Below are 17,966 nucleotides of genomic sequence, written 5' to 3'. Positions count from 1 at the left end.
ATCTTTTTTTTTGATGCGTCGGTGGTGGGTGGCAGTGGCAACTCTGAAGGAGGAGAGGTCTTCGCTGGTTTTGCTGTTTCTCCATTTCTTCTCTAGGCGCCTGCAGGTGCACGGAGGGGGGCTAAGGAGTTGGCGCATTCAGCGATCCAGGAGTTGCGGTTGCATGCTGTGGTGTTGGTATCGTCAGTAGGATTTGGCAAGGGTCGTGGTGAGTTGCTCATCGGTGGTTCTGTTACATTTCCTGTGGGCGGCCCTTGGTACGTGGGGCAGCCGATGGGTGTGGTGATGGTGAAGTTTAGGCACTGAAAGTCGGTCAATTCCGGGGTGGAAATGTTCTTGTGGGTAATCTTTTTGCTTGAGGTGAAAATGGGGTCTAGTGTGTGTCCTGTGGCACACATGAGCACGGGGATCAGTTCTCTGAGGCCGAGGGTGGCAAGATTGTCGAGTAGGGAAGTGGTGTTTCGGTCGTTGCGGTCTTCGAGGTGGAAATTCAAGTGGTCGAGGAGGAGGTAGTCAATAGACACCAGGACATGGGGGGTGGCGATGTCTACAATGGTGTTGCTGAATGCTGGGCAGGGGCCGGGCGGTCTGTAGATCAGGGTGCTGCAGAGGGAGGAGTTGTGAGTGGTGTGGATCAGGAAGTGAAGGTGTTCCATTGTGGTGCAGTGTTCCTCTGTGTTGACAGTGATGCTGAGTAAGGACTTGCGCACGATGGCCAGTCCTCCACCCAGACAGGAGGGCCGGTCCATCCTTAGGATGTTGTAGCCGTCCGGGATTGGGATATCCAGTCTGGAGGTAGGATTGGTCCAGGTATCATTTAGGAATGTGATGTCCGGAAGGGGAAGTCAATCAGGTCCCAAAATTCAGTAGTGTGCTTATGGAGGGAGCGTATGTTCAGAAGGAGGCAGTTGTTGCGGTTGTGGCAGGCATCAGGTTTGGGGTATTCCGGCTGTTTGTTGTGGCAGAAGCTGAGGTTGCAGTTCTGGCAGGAAAAATGTCCATGGGTGTCTTTCGGAGATGCGGTGTAGCAGGGGCTGAGACGTCCAGTGTTAAGGCGGTAGAGGGTCTTGGCGTTGTAATGGAGGGTGGCCAGGGAATGGCTGCTTGGATATTTAGGGTTCCTGGCACTGGGCGTGATCCAGGCACAGATGGATGCAGAAGGGCTTGCCTTTAACATGGGGCCACAGGGCAGCAGCGGCACAGGAGGGCGAGGGAACAGAAGGGACAGAAAAGAGAAGAGGAGGCACAGAAAAGAAAAAAAAGTAGAAAAATGAAGTGAAGCAGAGGTAAAAGGCAGGAGTAAGGCGAGAACAGAGAGAACAGAGAGAGACAGGACACAGAAGATACTTGTAGGGCACCAGGGATGAGGAGCAGGCAGGAGTGGTGGAGGAGGGCCTCGAACTGAAAGCCAGACAAGCTCTAAGTTCGATCCCAGGGCCGAGGCAGCAGCAGCAGCCGGTGGAGCTGGGGAGGGCAACAGACGCTTAACAGGAGGACCACCATTGCAAGATATATTACATGCTGCATCTTCCACGACTGTGGCCTGCATGAAACAGATCTTTGTCCATCAGAGATAATGTGATTTCAGTGCCAGTTTCGTAGTATGCACCTCCCAAAAAGCTGTGTAAGGTGCACTGCTCTACATTCATTCTGCAGGCATTATGCTCAAGATTCTTTCTCCCAAAATGGTTCACGATTTGGCATAGGGGTTCTTCGGAACCTATTTGTTTAGGCCTATGTAGGCCAATGCTGCCTTTACATCTTCTCTGTCTGTTATCCTTGCTGAGCTACTTACAAACATTATGGGAATGGGAATAAGAAAGGTCATAGAAGTAGGATAATATTACATTGATGGAGTCTATCACTAATGCTCCATAAGCTCTCTTCTATTAGCAACTCCTTCCTACAAAACCTTCAACCACTTGATAAACATAAAATGCGGATTGGGTCTTTTTTCAAAATAAGGATCTGGCACACCTGTACATCAGAAGACAGCATGTTCATATATGACGACAATCTGCATGCATGATACCAGGAACGGATTGATCTATTGGACAGTGATAGAAACAACTATGGGCACGTTAACTGGCTGGCACTACTAGTTACTACTGGGCAACATCATACAAATTAAGGCCCATATCTATACTTTTTAATGCAAACCAGTGCTGGCGCTGGTTTGCGTCAACAAATTTACCGCCGGTTAACGCCATTCCTACGCGCCAAGCGGGTGCCTTATTTAAGGATTGATGTTAGCCGGTGCTGTGGGCTGGTAAAAGTAAAAAAAAATGACTCAAACCAGGCAGTGCAGGCGTAGGGAAACATGGGGGTTGTACGTCAAAAAATGGTGCAAGTCAGGTTAGAGTAAAAAATCATGGCTCAAACCGGACTTGCGCCATTTTTTGATGCACCACCCCCATTGAAATGACTCCTGTCTTAGCAAAGACTGGAGTCATGCCCCCTTGCCCAATGCCCAAATTAGGCCCACATGCCACTTTAAAAAAATAAAAAAATTATACTTACCCCAACTTACCTGTACCTACCTGGGATGGGTCCCCCCATCCATAGGTGTCCTCCAGGGGTGGGCGAGGGTGGCAGAGGGTGTCCCTGGGGTCAGGGAAGGGCACCTCTCGACTGCTTCCATGGTCAGAGACCATGGAAGTGAGCCCACAGGTCTCTTAACCCCTGCCCTCACCCAGGCGTTAACAAAAGGCGCACATCAGGCTATGCGCTGTTTTTTAAGGCCCGCCCCCTTCTGTGCGTCAAAATGACACAGGAGTATAAATAAGGCGCACAGGCCTTAAAGTCATTTTTTGGATGGGAACGCCTGCCTTGCATTTCATTAACGCAAGGCGGTTTCCCGCATCCAAAAAATGACGCACCCTGGAATTTTTGACGTCCGCGGGGTCGGGCATCATAGTAAAAATATGGGGCAAGGTTTGCGCTGACAGTGCGTCAAAATTGTTGATGCACATTTGGTGCAAACAGAGTATAAATATGCCCCTAGGAGTGCTGGAGTCACCATTGAAGCAAACGCATCCAATTAAATTCAAACTGTTCTAACTCCAGTATTATCTTGGAAACGTAGGTGGATTTTTGAAGTTTACAATAATGATCCCTCCTTAAAGTCAAAATAGTATTGACATCATGATACTTCTTCTTAGGAGTCCAGCTACGTGACGTTTTCTTTAAAAAAAATGCAATAATTTTGAAATTTAAAAACTATATTTGCCCTCCTGACAAAGGTAGACAGATATTTCTGAATAAAATGATTTATTAATCATTATACTACAACTCATCATCGATGCTAGAAACCATTTTTTGTAGGTCAATGGCAGATAAATGAATTAACCATTTCACACCAATCAAAAACAAGCACTGGCAAAGTCAAGAAGCTTGGTCTTGGCAGGCTGTCACTATGGTTAACATGCAAATAAAATTATTGTAAGTGTAGAGCACAAACTAAAGCCAATATCAAAATAAAAACCGTACCGCCACCTAAAAATGGTGGCTACATGATTGCAGTACACAAATTATTTTAAAGAAATGTTAACAATTGTATATATTTTTAGGAGAACTGTATGGGTGGTTCATTGCAAGTAGGTGTACTTAGAACAGATATAGAAACGGTTAATATTTTAAGGCACATAACGGGAAATCGTGATTCTTATTGGTGCAAGGCTAGCATACAGTTGCTTTGATTTACTGTTGCTTGCACACAAAGGATGCCTAAAAATTAAATAATATAGATAATAGAAAGGAAAAAACTGCAGCAAAGTAAAGTATTGGCCTATCAGACCTTTTTAGGCAGATGTGCATGTGATAAGACAAAATGCAATCACTCACAGTGCAAGGTATTCAACAGACCGAAGTGGACTGACCAATTGCCCCATGTTTTATGCTTTGGTTGGTGAATGCAAAATGTGAAAGACAGTTGAACAGACCAGTGGATGAAAGGGGCTATTCCAAAGCCCTTCACCATCTGTACATATATATATGTATTTTGATTTATCAATAATTTTGATGATACGATGCAAGGTAGGGTGGGTGAAAGTTGTATCAACCATTTTAGAGTTAATTGTGACCACTGAAAATTCAAAGCTTGTGCAAAACTGTGAGTGACGCAGTGCATACTGGGATACCACTGACAAAGGCAATACCTACCAAAAAGTAGAGCTTCTTCCTCACAGGCACCGTAATCCTAACTTGAGAAACAAGTTTAAACACCAAAGCATCTTTGGAAAAGTTAAGAATGGGCTGAAAACAAGGCTCCGTGGTATTAACAAACATTGATATATATGTCAACGCTTCTGGCTTGGATTCTTGTAATATGAACAGTGGACCCATGGTGGTAGCAGAATGCCATGCCTATGAAACTATGAAGCTGAAAAGTATCGAGACTGTCCTTGGCACCTTAGCCAAATGATGAAAAAGAACACCTGCTGATAATCTGAATTAAAATATCACAATGCAGCTAGATTTCCATCAGTCTATCGTTGTTAGGTATCCAGAACAGTCCTTTCACAACCTTCACAAGGAACAGACTTGTAATTGACAATGGCCTTCCAGTCCCTGACTCAGGTGGCTCCTGCCTCCTGATCCTTCCTGACCTCTTGGCAGCCTTTGATACTGTTCATCATCACATACCTTTTAAAACACTAAAACACAGTATGGCAATTGAAGGAGTAGTATGTAAATGGTTGGAATCATACCTCAAGATCTCAGATGACTATAATGAAAACGGTCTCTCAACTCCAAAGCAGTTGATCAAGGGGTCCCTTAAGGCTCTATCCTTGCTCTGACCCTATTTAACCTTTGCACTGAACCGCTAGAAGCCCTTTTACAAGAGGCCAGGATCCTCTATCACTTCTATGCTGACGACACCGAACTCTACTTCATGGTTTCCACCTCTCACAACATCTCACTTCTTCCCAACACCCTCAGCTCTATCCAAGAATGAATGATACCTCATCACCTAAAACTGAATACTGATAAAACCAAATTCCTTCTTATTTCTTCCTCCAGTGCTCCAGCCCTGTTCAATCATGGATTGCTAGTCTAAACATTCTTAACAGTAAACCTATCATCATTGTCAGTGCTGAATCCCTAGGTGTCATCTTGGATAAAAGACTTCACAAATCTGCACAATGGCAAATAATGCACACTTCCGACTTTGCCTTCCTCGGGGATACGGCATAGCATTCCTGAACAAGAACTGAAAACTATTGTCCAGTCCTTGTACTCTCCAGACTGGACTACTCTAACTCTCTCCTTGCAGGCCTACCCAAGACCCACCTATCTCTTTTAAACATTCTTCCTCCACTCAGCTGCACGCTTTGTCTACAGTACCAGGAAAAATGCCCACATCACACCTCTGCTGGAAAGTCTTTGCTGGCTTCCGATAGAACACTGTTATATTCAAGACAGCTTGTATCACCCACAACGTAATTCACACTTCCACCCCTTGCTACCTAGCCAGCAATCTCAAAGTATCAGGTGGCTCTAGATCTTCACTAAATGCTGAAAATCATCTCCTGACCCTCCAACCTTCAAAAAGGGAAATATTTATGGTGCAATCTTTTTCAGGCACCACAACTAGGATTTTGAATTTCCTACCTCCAAACCTTTGCACCATCACCTCTTCTGGATCTTCAACAAGTACCTTAAAACTCTTGTCTTCCAAAGACATTTTTCTCACTGGCACTCCTGGCAAATGCCCCTCCACCTGGCTTATCCTTCACATTATATAGCTTACCCTTGACTGTTGCATGACACCCGGGAGAGCTATAATTGGCCTTTCCTTCCAACTCTGTAACTATGTAAATATGTATCTCCTCAAATATACCCTATCCTTTCCATTATGTAATTTTGTATTGATCATGTAATATGTAATTTGTAAATACGTAACTCTCGTGTAACGTTATTTCGTTCTATTGTAAAGTGCTCTGACCCTTCTGGGTAATGCCCGCGCTATATAAAAATGCATAAATACATCAATAAATAAATTGCTAGTAAATTATGAAACCGGGCAGCTAAAATAACTGTTTCTTATCCACCCTCATCACAGAAACCTAGCTCCATCTGCTGCCCTGAAGAGGAATATCACACGAACCATTCTACAGTTGTCTGTTGATCACCACCTCGTGACGCCGCTCACAGCAATGCTGATAGAAAACACCGAAGGAAACGAGAGAATGCTCGCCGACTCGCCACGAGACCCCAAAAGAGGCTGCTGTCCAAGTCAGTGTAAACAATCATTAACTATCTCTCTATCGTCTGGGTTGCCATTCTTTTCTTATTATTATTCTGTCTCGCCTTATCCTTGCTTTTATATCTTCATGTTCTCATACTGCATTAGAAGACACTTTGATTACACTGATATATATAATAATACATATATATATATATATATATATATATATATATATATATATATATATATATATATATATATATCAATTTTCCTTCCTCTATTGAAAAAAACAGACGTTAAAGTCCACATTACATTACATGTTGGAACTAAAAAAAAACACAGTAGTTCACCAGCTGCAGTAGCTGTCATTTGACATATCATAAGCGATGTCAACAGAAACAAGTGGCAAATTTGTTAAATTTGTTCTGATATTGGCAAACTCTCAGAAGGAACCAGTTTGTGTATTTTCTCATAAATATAATTTAAGAGTTTTGATCTGGACTCGAGTTATCCGATTATGTGACACCATAAATAGACCCTACAACGAGTGTAAGATGGTGGTATCATTTCCTCACGCTTTACTTGGCATGTTGTTTTACGCATCAGAAGACGATGCAGTCCCCTCACAGGGCCACGCTCACCTTTCCAACTTGGATATTGCTTACTTTGTGTAATCAATCCGTGCTCCAAATGGTCGACCATAACTTTTGACTTTTGCCCCGGTCTCACACTACTAGATGCCTGTGGTTGGCGCTTTGATCTTTCAGGTGCTGTTTTGCACTAAAAGCCTTCGAAAAACATAACTCCAGTTCTATTGATTAGGTTTAATTTGTTTTGGTATAAAATTATTTATTACATTTTTCTGTAGTTTTCTAAATTGGTGTGGAATTTTTCCTGTGTTGTATTTTTATTACTGTCTCACAGCTACATGATGTCTACTCTGAACCCTGGGTTGTTTGGTATCAATCAACTCAAAATAACAAATCCAAACTGGTACCAGTATCCAAAATGTACAAAGGGGCACCTTAAAGGTGACCCCAGGCAGCTAACTTGCCCTGGCACTGTAGCTGACCAGTCCCGACAAGCCTGACACCACCAGAAAAGATTCTAAGTCCCTGGGGTGAGGGCTTTTGCTCTCTGGGATGAGAAAAGAAAGCCCTTCCTGGGCAGAGATGTTACACCTCCTCCCACAGGAATGTGCACTGCCCTGCATGCAAGCATCAAAGGGCTTACCACCCTTGAAACTCAACTCCCAGCCTGCTGCTAGCAGCAGATGGCTGCCTCCATTGCAAACCCCCACTAATGGCACAACTGCAGGTAAATGCACAAAGACTAGGACGAGTGGACACCTTCTGCCTGCACCACCCCTCAGGTATAGCAGGTGAGGTGACCTCCCCATTTCATTTGTTTCCATCTTGCATGGTAGGAAAATAGCCAGTTAGGGATGGGACTTCTCCCCTCAGGAAGTGGTCACATAGTAAATGTAGCCACTCTAGGGTAGGTTGCCCATTGGCCACTATCAGGTACTCCCCTAAATGCAGTATTTAGTGGGCATCCCTAGACTTGCAGATCATCAGTCGATGAACACAAGAAGGCCAGTGGCAAAGCACACCAAGGCTCAAGAACAGAAGTCCTGCTGCAAAACCCTGCCTGCTGCATCGTGGACTCGACAATCGCCACTGAGACGTTTACTGGATATCGGATGGACTCTAGGAAATCTCATAGGACCTCCAACCCTCTATAAATTGCCAAGAACCTCCCTCCAGTGTGAAGGCATAAATCCATGCAACTAGCAAGCAAGGTCCAGTGAGGTCTAGCCAGACCGCATTTTCCCTGATGGACCCAGAGGACAAACCCTATGGGTTTGATGGCACTACAACCTCTAGTGGCTGAACCGTGCAATAGCCTGGTTCCTTTGCGCACATCTCTTGGCTGACCTATCTGCTCTGCACCCAGCCTCCCTGGCCTCTGTATCAGAGAACCAGCTATGCTTTAGGGGTCCCCAACCCTTTGCAACCTCTACACTCCAAGAGGACCCACCAGACTCATCTTTAAGTCTGCCTGTACAGTACATTTCCAAGTCGTCCCACTTACCTGTCCTGCACCAGCTCCAAGATGTTCAGCCACTGCTCCTTCTAGAACTGGCTGGCCCTCATGACATCTCAATGACCTTGACCTAAAACCAGAAGGTGACATTTGCGAAAGCATTGTCTGATTTTATATGCAGTTTTAAAGTTTTCTCCTATTGATTTATATGGTGCTTAATCATGCACAAAAAGACTATTTATGCAAAATTTTGAAAAAATCATAACTTAAAAAGCACCTACCCAATTTTGATCATCTTAGTCTTAACCAAGGGTTAGCCAGTGTAGCATTCGGAGAGGAAATTGCTCAGTTAGTATGGAGGTAGAACAGAGATTACTCTAGTGTCCCTGGGTGACAAGGAGGTGATGCCCAAAGCCCCCATCTCTTCAAATAATTCCAAGTACAGGCAATGGGTCACCATCAATGGGCAGAGAGTGGTGGCACTGAGGGACACAGGAGCCAGTACAACTACTATGAGGTGTCATCTAGTGTCCTCAAAGCCGTAAATCCCCAATACATTCCACCAGGTTGTGGCAGCAGACAACTATGAGAGTCACTACCCAGTGGCTTTGGTTCACTTGGGAGGGGTCTCAGGTTCTCTAATAGTAGCTGTGAGTCCTGCCATGCCTGTAGATTGTCTACTAGTAATGAGCACACTGTCTGGAAGGAAGAGGAACTCAAGCCTCGCCTGGAGATGTAAGGGTCGCCTGCTTGGGTGTGCTTGACCACAAGGTCCATGGCAGCCCAAGAGGGTAGTGAAGGAGACTCGTAGCTTTGAAAAATAGCCCAGGTAACTGCCAAGAACAGGAAGATCAATGGACATGGGAAATCAGCCTCTGAAATTATCAAGGTCGGGGAGGAGGCTGAGCTCGAGGGCGACTCCTGGGAGCCTACAATGGAGGACCTTGCAGCCCTGAGAGATCTGCCTGAGCTGGCTGGGTAGCAAAGATGGGACCACCAAAGAGGTGTACATCAGCTTAGAAGGAGTGCCCAACCCTACATGGCTTGAGGGGGAAATCCGAGGCCCAGGCATCTGATGACACTTCTGGAGATTATCTTATCTTTGAGAGAATGACCTCCTATATACTGAGCCTAAGGTCAGTCAGCCTAGGATAACTCATGTGTTGATTGTCCCCTGGTGCTACTGAGCCTTCCTGCTTGGTCTGGCTCATGACATATCCCTGGCAGGACATCTGGGGCAGAACAAGATCTTTGCCATGGTTGTCACACACTTTTATTGGCCCGGAAGAGGACAGCTTCGGGGTGCATTCTGCAGATCATGTTCCAACTGCCTTACCAGTTGGAAGTCAGGGAAAAATCTCAAGGAACCCCTTGTTCCCATGCCTGTCATTGGCACCCTCTTTGAGAGGGTGGGCATCAACATTGTTGGACCCCTGGACCCTAAAAATACTCTAAACAACAGGTTTATCCTGGTGTTAGTGAAATTTGCCACTAGATACCCAGATCCCATACCTCTGATGACTATAACTGTACCTGATGGGAAGTTCTTTCCTGGGCGGGGTTCCCCAAAGACATAGGCCCTTATTAGGACTTTGTCAGTGTTTTCAGAAGACCGCTGAAGCCACAGGTGCCAGAAGACTGCCAATTAGGGCAGAAATCCTCCAGTAGTCGGGCTGGCGGAAGGAGGCGCGTGGGTGGTTTCACCACCGGCCCCACCCTATCAAAAGGACTCCACCAGCTGTATTATGACCTGTAATATGGCCTGGCAGTGGCCTGATGGTGGGGCGCTGCCGGCGGTGGAAGCACCTATTCTCAGCTGGACGACCTCCTTGCCGGAAAAGGGAAGTCGATCAACCAACAAGGGGGAGGGTGGGACGGGTGGGGGGCTGTTGTGTGTGTGTGTGTGTGTGAGTATATGGGAAGGGAGTGGTGGGGGTGAGGGGAGGAGGGTGATGTACTGTTTAGGGAGCGGGTGAAGGAGGGTGCTGTTCTGGAAGGGGGGTTGGGGTGCTGTACTGGAAGGGGGTTGGGGCTTTGGGTACGGAAGAAGGAGAGGGGTATTGGGATTGCAGGGGGGAGTTGGGGGAGTCATCTGCCAGTGACAGGAAAGACATTCCTTGTCACTGGTAGGCGTTCCGCCATGGTTTTTGTGGCGGTGCTACCTCTGCAGAAACCCTGGTGGAAAACCGACTTGTGATGCCGCTGGCAGTCTTCGGTGGACCGCTGGTCCACTGAATCTCCGGCCTGGCTGACTAACCGGCCTGGCGGTATAAGCGGGATGTGGCAGGTTGGCAGAGGACAACCTGCACTCTCATAATGTGGCGTCCTCCACCGCCAGCCCATCAAGGGGATACGGCCACCATGGCCCTGGTGGTCTTCAGGCCGCCAAGGTCATAATGAGGGCCACAATGTCTGACAGGGGCACAAAGCTTATGTCTGCATACATGAAGTTAAAGTGGGATGAATGTGGGTTACAAGTTCTCCACAAACTATTAGACCAGTGGGCTTGTTGAAAGGTTCACCAAGACCCTTAAGGGCATAATTCTGGGCCTACCAGAGCCCATAAGGTAGAAATGGGATGTTCTCTTGCAATGCCTTTGTTTTGGCCACAGTTTGGTGCAACAAAAAGGAGTTAGGTTCAGTCCCTTTGAGCAATTTATTGTCACCATGTTAGGTGAAGAAGGCCTCTGAGAACCCCGAGGTCAGCCTGGAGATAACGAGGCTTTGGCATGACCAGAAGGCCACTCTGGTTGAGTTTGAGCTTGGTCAAAAAGTGTGGGTTATTGAGCCAGTGGAGTCCAAGACCATTGGTCAAGGCCTTCTGAGATGAAGGAGAGAAAGAGGGAGATCATTTACCAGATGGACCTCAAGACCCCCAGGAACACCCCTAAGGGTAATCCATGTTAATTCATTAGGACCCCACTATGAAAGGTCTCCATCCTCCTGGCAACAGATGGTGGGGTGAAAGAGGAGAGTGAATCTCCGCCTGAACTCCTATCTTCCAAGGAGCAGGATGGGTCAACCTCTTTTCTACTCCGAGCAGCAGAGGGGCTGTTACCAGTTTGCCTCCCTGTTCTCCTTCACCTTTGTACTCACACATTTGAGACAGTATGCCTGTAAAGAACAAAAAATACTGACTGGCTGATAAAGTGAGCGAGAGCATTAAGGAGAAGTATGCAAGATTCTTGAATTGGGGGCTATTGAGCACTACAAAAATCAATAGCTAAGCCCAGTGGTGTTGGTAGCAAAACCACCCCAATGGGTGCCCCCCAGAACTCATATTCTGGGTGAACTATAGGCATCTCGACTCAGTTACCAACACTGATGCACACCCTTTCCCCCAAGCTGATGAGATCATAGAATTGGAGCTGCCAAGTTCCTCAGTACTTTTGATCTAACTTCTAGGTACCTGCCGATTGCCCTGACCAAGGGGCCTAAGGAGAGGTCTGAATTCTCTACCCCCAGAGGGCAACTTCCAATTCAGAGTGAACCCCTGTGGGCTAAAGAATGCCCCTGCCATCCTTCAAAAGTTGGTTAACAGGGTTGTGGCTAGGATTAAGACCTTCAGTGCCACTTACATGGATGACATAGCTGCCTTCCAGTCCGGTTGGTAGGATCACCTGTTTTATCTCAAAGAGGTGTTTTAGGCTCAGCAGCAGGCAGGTCTGACTATAAAGGCCAACAAGTACCAGATAGGGAAGGGGGTCCATGTAATCTATGGGGCACCTGGTGAGCAGGAGAAGGTGCAGTGCTTCAAGCTAATATGGAGACTATCCTGGCCTGGAGACCCCCTAAAACACAAACTGAAGTGTGAGACTTCCTGGACCTCACTGTGTACTCTCTGGAAATTTGTCAAGAGATATGGCACCATTGTTACCTCCGAGCAAGTACCCAGGCTCCCTACTCACTTGGACTTGTCTTCCAACTAATTGAGGCCGTTTCGGACCCAGTAGCCCTTCGTGTGTGCACTTTGCCTTTTGTTCACCTTTCGTTTGCTTTTGGTAGTCTTTTGCTTCATATTTCTCTCGCTCTCACATATTCTTTTGTTTGCCTTTTGTTCCCTTATTTATCTCACTTTGCCTTTTGTTTGCCTTTTTGCTGTCATATGTCTCTCAATCTCCCTTTTGCCTCTGTTTACCTTTTTGTTCTTGAATTTCCTTACAGTCTCACTTCGTCTCTGTTTGCCTTTTGTTCTCATATTTCTCTCACTCTCATTTTGCCTCTGTTTGCCTTTCTGCACTCATATGTCTCTCACTCCTACTTTGACTTTGTTGCATTTTGTTCTCGTATTTCTCTTACTCTCACTTTGCCTTCTGTTTACCTTTTGCTTTCATTTTGTGTCACTCTCCTAAAGCCTTTAATTTGCCTCCATTTCCCACCTTTTCCCCTGGCTGCCCCCACCACCTTTTGTGCTTCCTACCGTCCCACCTCCCCCTTCTTCTGCATGTCCCCCCTGCCTTTTCTTCCCTCCTCTGCTAGCCTACCCTCCTCACCCTGATCCCTTTCCACTTCCCAGGACCTACTTAGTGGTGGGTGCAGTGCACCAAAGGCAAACCTGTCTGTGCTTGTCAGCCCAGTGCCAGAATCGTTGGATCTGCTCCCCCCACAGCTACTCTGCAGCTGAACTCCATGCATTGAACACAGGATAATCTAGTGAGCTTTGCTGCACCTACCTCCTTCTATGGTAGGCCTCCTCTCCAGCTCCCATTGCTGCTTCACCAGCCTCAGCACAGACAGTAGCGCACCCAACACCACATGCACCTCCCACACCACAACATTCTCCGCACACCACAAGCTTCAGTGCATCTTCCTCAACAAGGCGTCCCTCTGTGCAAACATGCCACAGAACAATGGGACCTCATCTCCACCCTAGCACCTGACATTGTCTTCCTCATCGAAACGTTGCTGCACCTATCATCCACTCCTGACATCACCACAGCAGTACCTGAAGGATACTAGATCTCCTACAGGGCTCGCACCAACAAACCCAGAGGAGGAGTTGCCGTCATCTCCAAAGATACCATCCAATGGACCAGCACTATGGGCACCCCCCTCCAGCCATGGAACACCTCAACTTCAGACTCCAAAGTGATGGTAAGAAGACCATCAGAGGCACCCTCGCATACTCCAGGGCCTTGGGCCAGCCTCTGCAACTTCATCACCAACTTCATTGCTCCCTTTGCCATCAACTCCAATGACTTCATCGTCCTCAGTGACCTCAATTTCCACTTTTACAACCACAGTGACACCAACACCATTAGCCTCCTTGAATGCATGAAAAACTTAGGACTCACCCAGCTTATCCACGACCCAACACACACTGCAGGATGCTCACTAAAACCCATATTCACCTCCAGCAACCGGGTCATGGACAGCTAAGCCATCAAACTCACCTGGACCGACTACTTCATCATCCACTTCAACATCACCAAACCACAGACAACCACTCGCAGTCAAGAGAGCCCTCCACCCCAGCTGGACCAAAACCCAATGGACCGGCGTTCTCAATGGAACCAACCCCGACCCCACCACATCTCTCAATCACGGGGTCGGAAAATTCAACGCATGGATCACAAACTGGGCCAACAACTTTGCACCTTTTAAAGGCAGCCACCACATAAGGTCCTAAAAACAGGCCAGCTGGTACACTGAAAACCTTCGATCAGCCAAACGCATCTGCAAACAGGGAGAAAGAAGATGGCACACCACCAATAGAACCTCCTTCAAAATCTCCCTTCTACCATTGGCTTTTAAGGAATAAAAAAAAGAAAGGCCTTAGGTGCCCCAATCAATTCCAGCTCCAACCACAGCAAGGAACTCTTCAACGTCGTCAGGGAGTTCTCTCACCCCACATCCACTGAGAACAGCATACCACCTTCCTAGGAGGTCTGCAACAACCTGGCCAATTACTTCCACAACAACATCTCCACCATGTACATGAACTTCAAATCCCAATCCAAAACTTCAGACTTCCTAAACCTACACAGCCCCACTGCAACCTGCACAGAACCCTAACTAACCACTTGGAACCCATTCACCACACAGGAAATTGGCACCTTCATGAGCTCCATCCACTGAGTAGCACTGACCGACCCCTGCCCAAATCACATCTTCAACCTTGGAAGATGCACAATCAGCCACAAACTCACCACCCTGTTTAACACCTCCATAACCACAGCCACATTCCCAGAAGACTGTAATCACGCTGAGATCCTTGTATGCTCAGGTCTTCCAATACGCTGTTGGGGTCAGCCTGGTCTTCTAGGTAAAGCAAAAGCAAAATGGTAGAGTTGGATGTGAGTGCAGGCAGAACAATGAGGTCAATGAGGGTGGTGCACAATTTGGATCTTGGTCCAGAAGGGCAGTGAGTGGTGGTGCTCAAGGTGCTGATTTTGAAGGCCATCAGCCTGATTCACGAAGGTAAGTTACACTTTTGAGTACGTTTACACTTTGGAGTTAGGTTTATTATTTTCAGTATTCACAAACTGGGAGTGTAAATAACAATATGGACAGCCCACTGTTCTACCAAGGGGACAGACTAAATGACTCCATTCCCATGATAAAGGGACCTCCCACCCAATTTACGAATGACTCCCCAAGCAGGTGGTCTTTTATTAAAGCATTGTCAGGGACCGCCATCAGAGCAGTTCCTGGCAGTGCATATTACTCTGTGCTCCAGGGCTGCAGGATGCAACCCTGTAGTACAGAATATTTGTTTTTTCTTTACAAAAAGAAAATCCAAAAACAGGATTTTTTTTTTTTTAATATGATGGTCCTCCTAACATGGGAGTCTTCTCCAATGGCAGAGGAACATTGTATTGTTTTTGGTGTTCTGTACCTCCCGGTTTTCCCATTAAAAAGTACTATATATCCGCCCATCCAAATTGGAAAGGCAGTTCTGTAGCCATACGTTTGATGGCCCTTACTCCCCAGGGCTGTTGGAAATATTTAGCCATGGTGTGGACAGAGTAATCTCTGCTGTGGTCAAACTGAAGGTCTGCCCACATTTAAAACAAGAGGGTGGACATTCATGATGGTGGTATGTATACACTATCATTGTTGCAATGGCCAACATATAAATCATACAACTCACCCCCTAAGTTAATTCTCCACCCTCAGAACAAAGCAATCCCTCCCGCAACCCCTCCTTGACTCTTCTTAATCCCCTTATTTCATTGGTGGGTGGGTGGTGAACCAGGGCTACTAATGCTGGGCTCAGTCGGGGCATGAATGGGCAAAGTCAAGCTTGCTTTTGGCACACCTGCTGTGCACCAGTTGAGTGGAATCGCTGCCTATTTGGCTTTCACCCCTCCTCTGCCCTACCCACATGTGACATCAAAAGTGTCCCCTTTCTAGCAATGCTTTCCTCAAATAAATTCCTACTTGTGAATCTCAGACATGAGCGATACATTGGCAGGAATCTATTAGACACCAGTTTTTTTTTTTTTGGGGGGGTTCCTGTAGTGAGGCATATTTTATCACAGAAATATTTTTCCCCTGAGGAGTAGTGGCAGGTCCCAGGCAGAGCGGTCAACCTTCTCACGTGACAACAAAAAAATATGCAAAAATCTACTGGCCCACCAAGGAGTTTTGTTTTATGTTTTTTAGGGGGGAGAGTATATTTTGAAGCTTACAAGGCTTTGTGGGTTTATCTGTAAGAAATTGTTATGCGCCCCATACAGGTCACACCACCCTGGACTGGAGATATATATATTGCAAAGTGGTGGTGGCCACTCTTAGTTATAGTTAGGATTCCCAGAGAAGGAATCCTTCAGATTTTTGCTCGCTGATACCTTTGCTACAGTTTGATGAATTGCCACAAACTTTGCAGAACTATTCCTTTTTCTATGTTGGAAGATAATTCAAATCTTTGCTGTGATTATTTAAGGTGGTGCAAAGAAAAAAGGGGAGGTCTCAAAACGTATGTTTCCATCAGTGCATTTTCATAAGACTTTTTACTCAGATGTAGCAACAAAACAGCTGACCGGATTCTCATGAAATATGGCAGGAATATTGATTATGGTGTGGAAAGGATGCTTTTTGCTATTTAGTGAAAATACTTTTAGTAGTTGCGTGGTAATAAGGGACCTAAACTTAGTGATATATTGGGCCATGGTAGTCCACAGTACATAGAGATGATGAACACATAAAGACATAAGATGACTAAACACTATATTGTTGCCTAATGAAGGCCCTTACAAAATAAAAAGGCAGCCCTGTTGTAGATCACACCTTGACTGTGTTGTAGGTTTCTATGTGAGATAGAAGTTTTTAGCATATTTTAAAGCAATAGTATGACATGAGGCAGTTCAGCACAGTCAGTACAGGTAGGTAAAATTATATTGTTTTATGTTTTTTAAAAAGGTTTTCAAAATTCCACAGTACTTCCTCTAAAGTACAGCAATACTTGGGAATGTTAAAAATAATTAAGGGATGCAAGAAGACGCCACTGACATGTCACTGCACACAACGCCACTGCACTGTAACTACTCCTCTCTATGCCACTGCAGTCTATGCCACTGCAATCTAAGGCACTGCACTCTACAGTACTCTCCACCACTCTACTTTCTGCTACTCTACTCTATGTCATACCACTCCATTCCATACCACTGCACTGTTTTTTGCAACATTGCAATCTGTGCTCCACTGCAGTCTACACTATTGGTCTGAATGCTACTGCAATCTGAACCACTCTACAGTGTACCACTGTACTCTGTGCCATTGCACCCTATGCTCCTACACTCTGTACCACTCTACCTTTGCATCACTCCACCCTGTGCCACTGCAGTCTCCATCATTGTACTCTGCACAACTGCAATCTGCACCACTGCACTCTACTGTACACCACTGCAAAATGTACCACTCCAAGACACTCTACTCCTCTCTATGGCACTGGGCTCCACTCCACTGTACTCCACTCTAAGCCACTGCCCTCTTCTCTGCACTATTGCATTCTACACCACTCTCCTCTAAGGCACTCTACTCTATGTCACTTTGCTTTACCCCACATCACTCTATGACACTTTACTCTACACCACTTCACTCTACCCCACTCTACTGTATGCCACTGTACTCTATGACACTACACTTTGCTCCACTCTACTCTATGTCACTCTATTCTACACCACTCAAAGTCATTGTACACCTGTCCACTCTGCCACTCTATTCCACTCTACTCTACACACTCTACTCATTTTGCTCAGCACAACTCTACTATACCCTGGTTCACTCCACCCAACTTCATAGTACCCCACTTCACTCTATGCCATTCTACTGTATACCACTCTACCCTATACCACTTTACTCTAGCCCACTTGGCTCTACCCCACTTCACTCTGCAGTAATCTACTCAATGTCATTCTACTCAACACCACTCTACTGTAACCCACTTCACTATACCCCACTTCACTCTATGCTACTCTACACCACTTTACTAAATAGCACTATACTGCATGCTACTCTACTCTATTCTACTCCACTCTACACCACTTCATTTTACCCCACTTCACTCTATGCCACTCTATTCAACACCATTCTACTGTACCCCACTTAATTCAATCCCACTTCACTCTACCCTACTTCACTCCTCACCACTCTACTACTACTCTACCCCACTTCATTCTACCCCACTTCACTCTACGCTGTTCTACTCTATGCCACTGTACTCTACCCCACTTCACTCTATCCCACTTCACTCAATGTCTCTCTACTCTACGCCACTGTACTCATC

The 17,966-nt window shown here is 46.1% G+C and overlaps 1 protein-coding gene across 1 annotated transcript in view; it reads left to right on the top strand.

The window, feature by feature from the left end:
* The window catches only part of ITIH2 (inter-alpha-trypsin inhibitor heavy chain 2), a 286,914-nt gene that overhangs the window by 169,812 nt on the left and 99,136 nt on the right, over window positions 1-17,966 (top strand). The window contains exon 15 of the mRNA XM_069229266.1: window positions 6,065-6,237. Coding sequence (XP_069085367.1) covers window positions 6,065-6,237 — 173 coding nt within the window. The remainder of the gene's footprint in view (window positions 1-6,064; window positions 6,238-17,966) is intronic.

The sequence above is a fragment of the Pleurodeles waltl genome, chromosome 4_1 (assembly GCF_031143425.1).
Source record: "Pleurodeles waltl isolate 20211129_DDA chromosome 4_1, aPleWal1.hap1.20221129, whole genome shotgun sequence".
Lineage (NCBI taxonomy): Eukaryota > Metazoa > Chordata > Amphibia > Caudata > Salamandridae > Pleurodeles > Pleurodeles waltl.
This window is presented reverse-complemented; position numbering and strand designations above follow the sequence as displayed.